Source organism: Hemitrygon akajei, chromosome 15 (genome assembly GCF_048418815.1).
Source record: "Hemitrygon akajei chromosome 15, sHemAka1.3, whole genome shotgun sequence".
Classification (NCBI taxonomy): Eukaryota; Metazoa; Chordata; class Chondrichthyes; order Myliobatiformes; family Dasyatidae; genus Hemitrygon; species Hemitrygon akajei.
The window spans coordinates 44,760,296-44,772,877 of record NC_133138.1 but is presented as its reverse complement, the minus strand read 5'-3'; the positions used below and the strand labels follow the sequence as shown (position 1 = coordinate 44,772,877).

The window sequence follows — 12,582 nt, the reverse complement described above, 5'->3', positions numbered from 1 at the left end:
TGCCCAAAAAGGCAGCATCCATCATTAAGGACCCTCAACATCTGGGCCATACATTCTTCTCATTACTACCATCAGGGAAAAGGTACTGGAGCCTGAAGACCCATTCCCAGTGGTTCAGAAGCAGCTTCTTCCCCTCTGTCATCATATTTCAGAATGGCCCACGGACCTATGAACAGTACCCTATTCTTCCTTTTTTTGCGCTATTTGCGCTCAGTGGCCAGTTTATGAGGTGTGTAGCTATACACCTGCTCTTTAATGCAAATATCTAATTCAGACAATCATGTGGCAGCAAATCAAAACATAAAAGCACGCAGACATGGTCATGAGGTTCAGTTGTTGTTTAGACCAAATATCAGAATGAGGAAGAAATGTGATCTAAGTGACTTTGACAATGGAATGATTGTTGGTGCCAGACGGGGTGGTTCAAGTATCTGAGAAACTGCTGATCTCCTGGGATTTTCAATCACAATGGTCTCTAGAGCTTGCAGAGAATGGTGTAATAAACAAAAAAAATCCTGTGAGTGGTTGTTCTGTGGTTGAAAACACCTTGTTAATGAGAGAGGCTAGAGGAAAATGGCCAGGCTGGCTGAAGCTGTCAAGAAAGCGATAATAACTGGAATGACCACACGTTACAAAAGTGGCGTGCAGAAGCGCATATCTGAAGGTACAATACATCAATCCTTGAGGTGGTTGGGCTCGGTATTTCTGTACCTAATAAAGTGACCGCTGAGTATATTCATTTTGTAATTTAAAGTAATTTTATCTCTGCACTGTACCACTACAATAAAACAACAAATTTAATATCATATATGACAGTGATAATAAACATGGTTCTGAAACAATTTCATAAATGTTTTGTAGAATATAACCTCCATTTGCAGCTAATCTAATATGGTGTAGTTGCCTATTGAAGTCTTGCTGCTTTTTCTGATATGAGAGCTGAAAGTTTGCATCTATGAAGAGGGAATGGTTTTCTAATACAGCAGTGGAAGGAAACCAGTTGTGTATCGATAATTTTTTTATCAATTACATCCTAAACACATACAAACTACTGTTATTGATGTTTCCAGAATTTATTAATAATAGTAACTTATTTCTCAAGCATTTTTCATTCAGACAAAGTGCTTTATAATGGAATAAAGTGCAAACATGAAAATAAAGGACAAAAAGATTTCATTTAAAATCAAGCTTAAATAAATCGATTTTGAGCTGGTGTCAACTGAGTCTGCATCCCTTATAGTTTTAGGTATTGAGTTCCACAGTTTAGGAGCACAGTTCAAAAAAGCTGACATGCCAATTATCTTTTGAGTGAAATTGTTTAAATTTAAGAGACCAGCAGAAGAAGACCAGAGAACTTGAGCAGGATTGTCAAACAAAAGCAATTCTGTGATATACTCTTACCTCAGAGCTTTAAAACAAATACCGTAGATTCCGGACTACAGAGCGCACCTGATTAAAAGCCGCAGGCTCTAATTTTAGAAATAAAATCAATTTTTTAATTGTAAAGGCCGCACCGGATTTTAGGCCGCACCGCTACTTTTAAATATACATACGTATCGGTAACACAAATTACGTTGCATATACTTTTTTACTGAACAGCACGAACAACATTCCAATATCTCCTAGCGACTGGTAAAAATATATATACTGCAGCCTACCAGGAAAAGTTATTGATCGACTTTAACTTAAAAGCAGCGTTTTCGCTCGGGTCTAATCGGGTCTGAAGCGCTTGCGCAATGCGATCGGGTCTAATCGGGTCTGACGCGCTTGCGCAATGCGATCGGGTCTAATCGGGTCTGACGCGCTTGCGCATTGCGATCGGGTCTAATCGGGTCTGACGCGCTTGCGCAATGCGATCGAGTCTAATCGGGTCTGACGCGCTTGCGCAATGCGATCGGGTCTAATCGGGTCTGACGCGCTCGGGTCTTGCTTTTCTTCGAGTATTTTCCATGTTGATGAGGGTGAGTACAAATGACTGATTTACAATAATTTAATTGTGAAAGTGCGCTTGATTTATCGTACAATTTCATTGGACCTCTGTGAACTACTCATCAATTTTATTGGTCTACTGTTACGAGGCAAAATGTTTACGAGGCGGCATGAAAAAAAACCATGTATTAGCCACTCTGGATTATAGGCCGCAGAGTTCAAAGCTGTTCAAAATGTGGGAAAAAAGTAGCGGCTTATAATCCGGAATCTACGGTAAGATAACTTTAAAATCAATTCTACAAGATACAGGAAGCCAATGAAGAGTAGCTATGACAGGAGTGATTTGCTCTGTCTTCCTGGTTTTAGTTAAAAGTCTAGCAGGGACATACTGAGTGAGCAGAAGTTTGTTATTAGATCACTTTAGAAGGCCAGTAAAAAGTACATTGCAGTAATCTAGTCTATTTGAGATAAAGGCATGAATTAGTTTTTCAGCATCGTTACGTAACAGAATTTTGCTCTCAATTTGTTTTACAGAGGGCAGATACAGTATATGGCTTCCTGAATCTTGACTATTTGGAGTAGCTTTTTAAATACCATCAATTTAAGTGAGACAGTGAAGTTAAATAATATGAAGATAAGTTTTCTTCAGTTTTATTATAATTAACAAAGGATTAATAAGATGTACTTTTTCAGAGGGGAAGATCTTACAGTTCTACATTATACAAAATTAAATAAATTGAACACTAGCATTGTTGTGAAATAATCAGTCAGTTAAATATTTTAGAAGTTAGAACATGGAATAGAAAAACAGTACCGTAAATGGAATTTCAGCCAACTTGTCTCTGCTAGCCATAATCCCAAATTAAATGGTACATCTACCACAAGTTGCCTATATCCCTCAATTTCTATCTGCTCATGTGTCCATCCAAATGACTCAAAATTGTTGCCATCATTTCCCTTTGACTTCACATTCCAGGCCCCAACAACCTTCTGTGTAAAAAAAAATCTTGCCACATAAATCCCCTTTAAGCATTCCCTCTCTCACTTTAAAGCTAAGTCCTCTAGTATTTGACATTTCCGTCCTGGGAGAAGGATTCAGGTGGCTACCTGTCTCTGTTGCTCATAATTTTATATATTTAATTCAGATTGCCCCTAAGCTATCATTTCATGTAAATCCCAAAAGCGACAAATTTAAGGTAATCTCGTTTTCAACATTATTTATTCTAAACCAAAAATTTGATGGTTTGAAATAACAACTGCATTGGTTTTGATCTTTGATGTTGCAGTTTTTATTATTTAAAATAAGTTAAAGTTTGTGGGAGAGGGAACTTCATTTTGTTAAAAACTATAAATTCATGCTGAATTATTTAATGTAATTTTCCACCTACTTTCTCAACAAGGTAAATGATTGCCAGATCAAACAGTGAACTAGTAGCAAGTAACCCCTTATATTGAGAGATAAGGTACAGACTAAAAACAGAAAAAAATCCTTGAAAGCCTGATTTCAATGGGCAAGCGAGTTTAAAACAGGCCTCTGCTGGTTTGTTCTGGTTGTGTGTTCACTTCTGGCTCCAAAGTTCTGCCAGAAGTGAAGCCTAAGGCATCATGTATCATGAAAAGGTGTCTTTCTCCTTGACACTGTCATTGTAAGAGTGAAAATCTTGTATTTGATGTTATTTTTATTTAGAGAGACAGCACAGAACATGACCTTCAGGCCCACCGAGCCACGCTGCCCAGTAACACACCAATATAACCCCTAGCCAAATCACAGGACAATTTACAATGAGCAATTAACCTTCTAACTGGTACATCTTTGGACTGTGGGAGGAAACTGAAGCGCCCTGAGGAAACCCACACATACACATAAAGAACGTACAAACTTTCTTACGGAGGATGCCAGTATTGAACACTGGCCTTTGATGCCCTGAGCTGTAATAGTGTTGCACTAACCACTACATTACTGAGGTGCTTGGAAGAAGTGAATTATGGAGGGTCACAGTGGGAGAAACACAGGCAAAGGGTCAAGTGCTTCTCTAGGGATTGAAATGGCCTCTCTACACAACAGCTAATTCCTCTTCTAGGCCTATTACAAGTTAATTTATAATACAGTAGTGTGAATGGCATTGACTAGTAACAGCTGAACATGTAGGAGTGCCAGCTGAACATGTTGCATGTACTTCCATCTAAGGAGAGATCAGCACTTTTGCCCATTTCTGCCATACAATTATGCCAAGAACTTTTTATTTTCATTTGCCATCCTGAGGGAGATCTGAGCTAATTGTCCAAGTGGCATCAATGGTGCTCAGTATTCCAGCACAACTCAGCCCCAATCCAACAATTCAAACTTCTATGTTAAGCGACTAAGCATACGTAGTAGCTTCTGTCTCGCAACCCTCCATTGCACATACGCATTAACTTGCTCTGTGCTTCTGGATAGGCTGCCATGCTGTTCCGGCATATATTCACTGTTCTGTATGATCGGATAATAATCTATTTCACTCAAACTGACAGTTTAAAAGGTATGGAAAACACTACTCTATTCAAGTTTCTGGACAGAAAGTGGAGGCAAAAATCTAACAATCACTGGAGAAAAGATATGTAGCAATGGTAGGGCATTGTGTTCTTTTGAGTGGTGAATTAAATTCGACCTCAAAGTTCTCCTTATGTGTGTCCATCCAATTCTGACATCTTGAGCAGTCCTGAGGACTGAACATGAATTACTTCTACTCCAGCCTTGTGGGTTTTGAAATGACTTACGGGGAAACGCGCGCTGAAGCTGCTGAAGTCTGGAGCAACTCAACAGGTCGGGCAGCATCTGTGGACCAAGACCCAGCATCTGTTTGGATGACCCAGGGAAGTAGGCCATGGAATGGCAGATGATATTTAACTTGGATAAGTGCAAAGTGATGCATTTCAGTAAATTAAACCAGGGCAGGGTTACACAATAAATGGTAGGGCCCAGGAAAGTGTTGTAGAACAGAGAGGATCAGGGGTACAGGTACATAGTTCCCTGCAAGTATGGTGAAGAAGGCATTTGCGATGACTGCTTTCAACTAAATTTCTGGTCACCCAGCTATAGTAAAGATGTCCTTAAGCCGGAAAGGGTTCAGAAAAGACTTAAGAGGATATTAATGGGACTGGAAGGTTTGGGTTATAAGAAGAAGTTGGATAGGTTTGGACTTTTTTCCCTGAAGCATAGGAAGCTGAGGAGTGACATAAAATCAGGACGGGCATTTGGCTCACACACGAAATGCTGGTTAGGAGGCAGGTACAGAGGGGAATAAACAGTCAATCTTTTGGACCAAGAACCTTCATCAGGAAGGGCCTTTTCCCAGGGTAGGAGTGTCCAGAAGACATGAGAGGGGAATAAATTTAAAGGAACCTGAGGGCATCTTTCTCACACAGATTGTTGTGAGTTTATGGAACGACCTGCCAGAAGAAGCAATGGACACAGGTACAATTACAGTGTTGGAAAGACATTTGGACAGGTACATGGATATGTGTTGTTATATGGGCCAAACACAGACAATGGGACAAGCTCAGATAGACATCTTGGAGTACATGGACATACTGGGAAAAAGGACTTCTCCGTGCTCCATCCCTCGATGACCCTATTCAAGACAAGCCAAACACTAATGTTTTATTGACATTTAGTAAAAAGCCATAAACCCTAATATGTTTACATTAACAAATCAATATTGATTTAGGGTTCAGTTTACAATCATGATCATATGCAAATATTAAAGGATAAAATAGGAGTGACCTTGATTCTGATTCTGTTTCCCATTTAATCTGTAGATTAGTTTTGCTCCAGCAGGAATCTTGTTGAAGTGAAGCATTCTAGCACAAGGAATACTGAGAAAGTGTTTGATACCATCTGCCATTGGATTGGTTGTCTTGGGTCTAGCGATTAAGATGTGTGATGGCACGGAGTGCATACCATCATATGCACTATGGGACTGAGATGAACTTCTGAGAGCAGCCTACCTTTAAAGGATATTCCACAGACTCTTTCAGTCAACTGAGTCAAAGGCTTTAGTGAGACCAGTAAAGGGCACTGGTTGATATTTGTCCCTGAGTTACTGTTGGAGCAGTTGCATGATTTGATGTCTCTGGGCCTGAACTTGATGGAATACATGAGGATGAAGGGGGGATCTCACTGAAACCTGTTGGTACTGAGAGGTACACACTCAAGCTATTGAAGAGACTCAGCAGATCGAGTAGAATCTAAGTGGGAGGGATCTAGACAATGGCATTTTATGTGAGACCCTTCATCAGGACTGGAGAAGAAGGGGGCAGAAGCCAGAATGAGAAGATGGAGCAAGGGGAGGAACACAAGTTGGCAGATGATAGGTGAAACCAGATAAGGTGGAAGGGGATGGGTCGGGTAGGGAGAATGATCTGGGAGAGGATAGGTAAAAGAGTAAAGGGCTGAAGAAGAAGGAACCTGATAGGAGTGGAGAGTAGACTATGGAATAAAAGGAAGGAGGTGGTGATCTGTTCGGAGGTGAGGGGCTGGTGATAAGGGTTATGGAGGAGAAGAGTGAGAAGGCCACCAGAATGAATGAAAACAAAAAAGAAGAGGGGAGTGTTTACCAGAAGACAACTCTTTACCTTCTTGTAAGCACTCCCCTCTGTTTCCCCCATCCTCATAGATGCTGTCTGATCTGCTGAGTTCCTTCAGTGTTTTGTATGTGTGTTGCTCATGATTTCCAGAATCTGCAAAATCTTTTGTGCCTTGGATTCTGAGAGGCTTGGACAGAGTAGATGCAGAGAGGATGTTTCAATGAGTAGGAGAATCTAGGATCTCACAGCACAGCTTCCTTTAAATTTGAAATGAGAAGGAATTTCTTCAGCCAAAGGGTGGTGAATCTTTGGAATTTTTTTGAAAAAGATGGCTGTGGAGGCCAAGCCATTGGGTGTATGTAAGGCAGAGATTGCTTGGTTCTTGATTGGCATGGGAGTTAAGGAATACAGGATGAAAACGGAAGAATTGTGTTGGAAAAAAATCTGCCATGATTGAATGGCGGAACAGATTTGGTGGCCAAATGGCCTAATTCAGCTCTTACAAGTTATGGTCTCATCAAGACCTGTTCTTCATTCCTTTAAATGGATAGAATTCACATTGTAACCCCGAAAGCAAATACTTGGCAGCCAGAGAGAGACCGGTGATGACTTTTCGCAATTAGACTTGCTTCATTTCTTGCAGAAAGTCAGAATTATGGCTTATATTGCTCTTCATAAATGTGGGAGGAAAAGTTGTAAATATATGTTTTATTACCCCTCTGCTTATTCACCTAATATGATAGATACTCTTTTTCAGGTTAAACCACTGCAGAAAGGACTGATAGCTACAATTTATAAATGGTTATTGAATTTACGAATGATATCTAACGATAAAATTAAAGGTGCTTGGGAATTGGAATTTCAAGAGTTACTTTCAGATAATCAATAGAGTAAAATTTTTCATTTGGTAAATACTTCATCTATCTGTGCCTGTCATTCCTTGATACAGTTCAAGGTAGTACATCGGGTACATAAGTCAAAGGACAAATTAGCCCGTATTTTTCGCAATATCAATCCTATTTGCAATAGATGTAATATTGAGGTGGCCACTTTAACTCACATGTTTTTGTCTTGCATAAAAGTGGACAATTTTTGGAAAGATATCATTAAAACTTTATCAAAAGTCTTGGATCTGGACTTACAACCAAATTTACTTACAGCTGGCAATTTTTGGGATTATTCCATCGGAAGCAGGGTATAAGCAGGTTGTTATCATGGGTGACTTTAACTTCTCTAATATTGATTGGCACTTGATTAGTTCCAAGGGTTTAGATGGGGCAGAGTTTGTTAAGTGTGTCCAGGATGGATTCCTGTCACAGTATGTTGACAGGCCGACTAGGGGGAATGCCATACTAGATCTAGTATTAGGTAACAAACTGGGTCAGGTTACAGATGTGTCAGTGGGTGAGCATCTGGGGGACAGTGATCACCGCTCCCTGACCTTTAGCATTATCATGGAAAAGGATAGATTCAGAGAGGACAGGAAAATTTTTAATTGGGGAAGGGCAAATTATGAGGCTATAAGGCTAGAACTTGCGGGTGTGAATTGTGATGATGTTTTTGCAAGGAAATGTACTATGGACATGTGGTCGATGTTTAGGGATATCTTGCAGGATGTTAGGGATAAATTTGTCCCGGTGAGGAAGATAAAGAATGGTAGGGTGAAGGAACCATGGGTGACAAGTGAAGTGGAAAATCTAGTCAGGTAGAAGAAGGCAGCATACATGAGGTTTAGGAAGCAAGGATCAGATGGGTCTATTGAGGAATAGAGGGTAGCAAGAAAGGAGCTTAAGAAGGGGCTGAGAAGAGCAAGAAGGGGGCATGAGAAGGCCTTGGCGAGTAGGGTAAAGGAAAACCCCAAGGCATTCTTCAATTATGTGAAGAACAAAAGGATGACAGGAGTGAAGGTAGGACCGATTAGAGATAAAAGTGGGAAGATGTGCCTGGAGGCTGTGGAAGTGAGCGAGGTCCTCAATGAATACTTCTCTTCGGTATTCACCACTGAGGGAACTTGATGATGGTGAGGACAATATGAGTGAGGTTGATGTTCTGGAGCATGTTGATATTAAGAGAGAGGATCTGTTGGAGTTGTTAAAATACATTAGGACGGATAAGTCCCCAGGGCCTGATGGAATATTCCACAGGCTGCTCCACGAGGCAAGGGAAGAGATTGCTGAACCTCTGGCTAGGATCTTTATGTCCTTGTTGTCCACGGGAATGGTACCGGAGGATTGGAGTGAGGCGAATGTTGTTCCCTTGTTCAAAAAAGGTAGTAGGGGTAGTCCAGGTAATTATAGACCAATGAGCCTTACGTCTGTGGTGGAAAAGCTTTTGGAAAAGGTTCTTAGAGATAGGATCTATGGGCATTTAGAGAATCATGGTCTGATCAGGGACAGTCAGCATGGTTTTGTGAAGGGCAGATCGTGCCTAACAAGCCTGATAGAGTTCTTTGAGGAGGTGACCAGGCATATAGATGAGGGTAGTGCAGTGGATGTGATTTACATGGATTTTAGTAAAGCATTTGACAAGGTTCCACACAGTAGGCTTATTCAGAAAGTCAGAAGGCATGGGATCCAGGGAAGTTTGGCCAGGTGGATTCAGAATTGGCTTGCCTGTTGAAGTCAGAGGGTCATGGTGGAGGGAGTACATTCAGATTGGAGGGTTGTGACTAGTGGAGTCCCACAAGGACCTGTTCTGGGACCTCTACTTTTCATGATTTTTATTAACGACCTGGATGTGGGGGTAGAAGGGTGGGTTGGCAAGTTTGCAGATGACACAAAGGTTGGTGGTGTTGTAGATAGTGTAGAGGATTGTTGAAGATTGCAGAGAGACATTGATAGGATGCAGAAGTGGGCTGAGAAGTGGCAGATGGAGTTCAACCGGAAGGAGTGTGAGGTGGTACACTTTGGAAGGACAAACTCCGAGGCAGAGTACAAAGTAAACGGCAGGATACTTGGTAGTGTGGAGGAGCAGAGGGATCTGGGGGTATAAGTCCACAAATCTTTGAAAGTTGCCTCACAGGTAGATAGGGTAGTTAAGAAAGCTTATGGGGTGTTAGCTTTCATAAGTCGAGGGATAGAGTTTAAGAGACGCGATGTAATGATGCAGTTCTATAAAACTCTGGTTAAGCCACACTTGGAGTACTGTGTCCAGTTCTGGTCACCTCAGTATCGGAAGGATGTGGAAGCATTGGAAAGGGTACAGAGGAGATTTACCAGGATGCTGCCTGGTTTAGAGAGTATGGATTATGATCAGAGATTAAGGGAACTAGGGCTTTACTCTTTAGAGAGAAGGAGGATGAGAGGAGACATGATAGAGGTGTACAAGATATTAAGAGGAATAGACAGAGTGGACAGCCAGCGCCTCTTCCCCAGGGCACCACTGCTCAATACAAGAGGACATGGCTTTAAGGTAAGGGGAGGGAAGTTCAAGGGGGATATTAGAGGAAGGTTTTTCACTCAGAGAGTGGTTGGTGCGTGGAATGCAATGCCTGAGTCAGTGGTGGAGGCAGATACACTAGTGAAGTTTAAGAGACTACTAGACAGGTATATGGAGGAATTTAAGGTGGGGGGTTATATGGGAGGCAGGGTTTGAGGGTCAGCACAACATTGTGGGCCGAAGGGCCTGTAATGTGCTGTACTATTCTATGTTCTATATTCCTGTTTCCGCTCAGTGGATGATAGCCTTTTCAACCTTATTAGCTTGGAGAGCCATTTAACTTAAATGGAAGGATCCTAATCCACCTACTGGTTTTTATTGGCTTTCCTCCATCATGTCCTGTTTAAGTTTGGAGGAAGTAAGACATTTGATACGTCCTTTAAATCTGAAGAAATCTGGTGACCTTTTATTCAATATTTTCATATGATTTGATTTATTGATTTTTGTACTGACTCTCTTCCAGTTATTTTCCCCAAGTTTTGGAATTGATCAGAAAGTCTTTCTTTTCTTGGGTTTACTCTCAGGATGGACTTTCCAGTCCTTTTTTTCCGTTTTGTTTTTGTTTGTAGAGAATAGTGTTTTTTTCATATAAAAATTTCAAAAAGTCTTTTTTTATGAATTGATAAGAGGAGAATTAATTATCTTTTACTTTACTATACCTTCTATATCAGATGAATATTATGTATGATTTTGACAATGGTTATTTCACCTTCTGTATGTATTGTTATTGATATATATATATATATACATGTGAGATAATTCTCCTCTTGCTTGTATATATGCTCTTTTTAAATCAATAAAAAGATTGAAGAAAGTAACTTTGTGTTTTAAATTTCTTCCCACTAGCTGAGCAGGATACTGTCTATCTTTGAGCATTTGTTGTTTGTCAAGTGGTATCTGTCAACTCTACAGACTTAATATCACTCTGTTGTCAAAGCTGAGATTCCCTGACATTAAATCATTACACGGAATGAGTCAAGACAGTTGGGAAAGGGCCTATTCAAAGCACAAGGTCGTGGTTAAACTTTCTGAGAAGACAAATGCAAGACTGAATGCAAAAATGCACGAATAAATTATTATGGGTCTTGGCGCGTCATTTCCTTTAATTATACACCTCCCCATAAAACGCCTGGAAACATCTTTGATAAATTGAAGGCGCTACAAAATGTAGTTGTTATTTTACATCAGCCGATTGGTGGAAGTGAGCCCCCTATCGGATATTCAAACAAATGCACTACTGTAACGTTTAAAGTTAAACAAGGATGCCATAACCATGGTAAAATAATCCCTTTTGATTTAATGTCCGCGATTTCGCAACTGAAAGTGATTATGGTATCTACACAAATGTAACTTTATTTATACACATATCGTTTTATGTTACTGTTTATTATGTTGAAAAATTTGCCGCTTGTTTATTTACAATCTATGAGTTGGTATTAAAACTTCCAAAGAATAAAGTTTTATCTCTGCCGGCAGCTAGACCTTCGGCATTCCAGAAAACCCTGTTGGTCTTCGCCTTGGCACGGCAACATTTAATGTACTCATTTTATTTAAATGTTGAGGGTCACCGCTCCCGTGGATTGTAGTTTGAAAGCAACTTCTGATACAAAACTCTTCCGGAGACTCGACTCGCCGCTTAAAGGACTGGTCGCTACTGCAAACTCTGAATTTGAGAATGTGAGGTTAAACCTTTCCAGTCTGAAGATGCCATGTGTGGGTTAAATGTGACAGACAACAACCCGAAACCAGTCTCTGCCTGGAGCTCACTGACACTCGGATCACTGGCTCGGAACCTCCTCTCACCCACCAGTTCTGGGGGACCCAGCCCTCAACAATGTTGGTAAGCAGTCTGCCACTGCTTTAAGGGAGAATGTGTTACATTGGATATTAAACGTGGAATTTAGATAAGAAGAATTTTAAACCCAGAAGAAAGGAGACGGCTACATTGTCGCAACAATGTTTCCTGTTTGACGCGTTTCCCCCCCCTCCGAGGACGATGGTAGCAGTCGAGCGGAAGTCCCTGAATCAGTCAGTTGCTGCGAGGAGCTACAGGAAGAAAGTTGGGCACATTATTGCTGAGTGAAAAGTCTTGTTCATTTTAGGCATTGGGAGATGAGGCGAAGGCAAAAGAGGCTTCTTCAGGCGGCTGGCTTAATCATTCTCACTGTGGTGTTCGTGCCAAACATCGGGCTATGGTCTCTTTATAAAGCAAATCAGCTAACGAGCCCAGCTGAATCGGTACAGGTAAAACAACACACTCACTGCTACCTGCTCTTTGCTTTGTAGTCGTGTTGGGCTGACTTACCTTCATGAATGGAGGCAAGGCTGAGTGTTAACTTTTTTTTTGCAGCGTTTAACTGTTTTACTGTTAGTCTTAACAGGCTAGCAAATATATTTTGCAACAAGAAGCCACCCACCAAAGTTATGGTTTTGTCTTCAGTGTGTTTTTAAAACTGGCATTTTAGCTGATCGGTAAACAAAATTGGGGAAGTACTTAAACAGTTTTGAAGTTTTGATCTTGAATTCAAAGGAGGGTGCTGTCAACTGGCTTGTTCTCCGATTGATCTGTTGTGTCGATGCACCTAGGAGAAAAAGAAATGTACCTGTATGATTCATTTCCCAGATTCTGTTAAGTGTTTAAATGGTAGG

General features: G+C 40.8%; 1 protein-coding gene across 1 annotated transcript in view; it reads left to right on the top strand.

Annotated features, from left to right (window-relative positions):
• The first annotated feature begins 11,553 nt into the window (after positions 1 to 11,553).
• LOC140739301 (polypeptide N-acetylgalactosaminyltransferase 10-like) overlaps positions 11,554 to 12,582 on the top strand; it is an 80,548-nt gene continuing 79,519 nt past the window's right edge. The window contains exon 1 of the mRNA XM_073067465.1: positions 11,554 to 12,177. Coding sequence (XP_072923566.1) covers positions 12,046 to 12,177 — 132 coding nt within the window. The 5' untranslated portion in view covers positions 11,554 to 12,045. The remainder of the gene's footprint in view (positions 12,178 to 12,582) is intronic.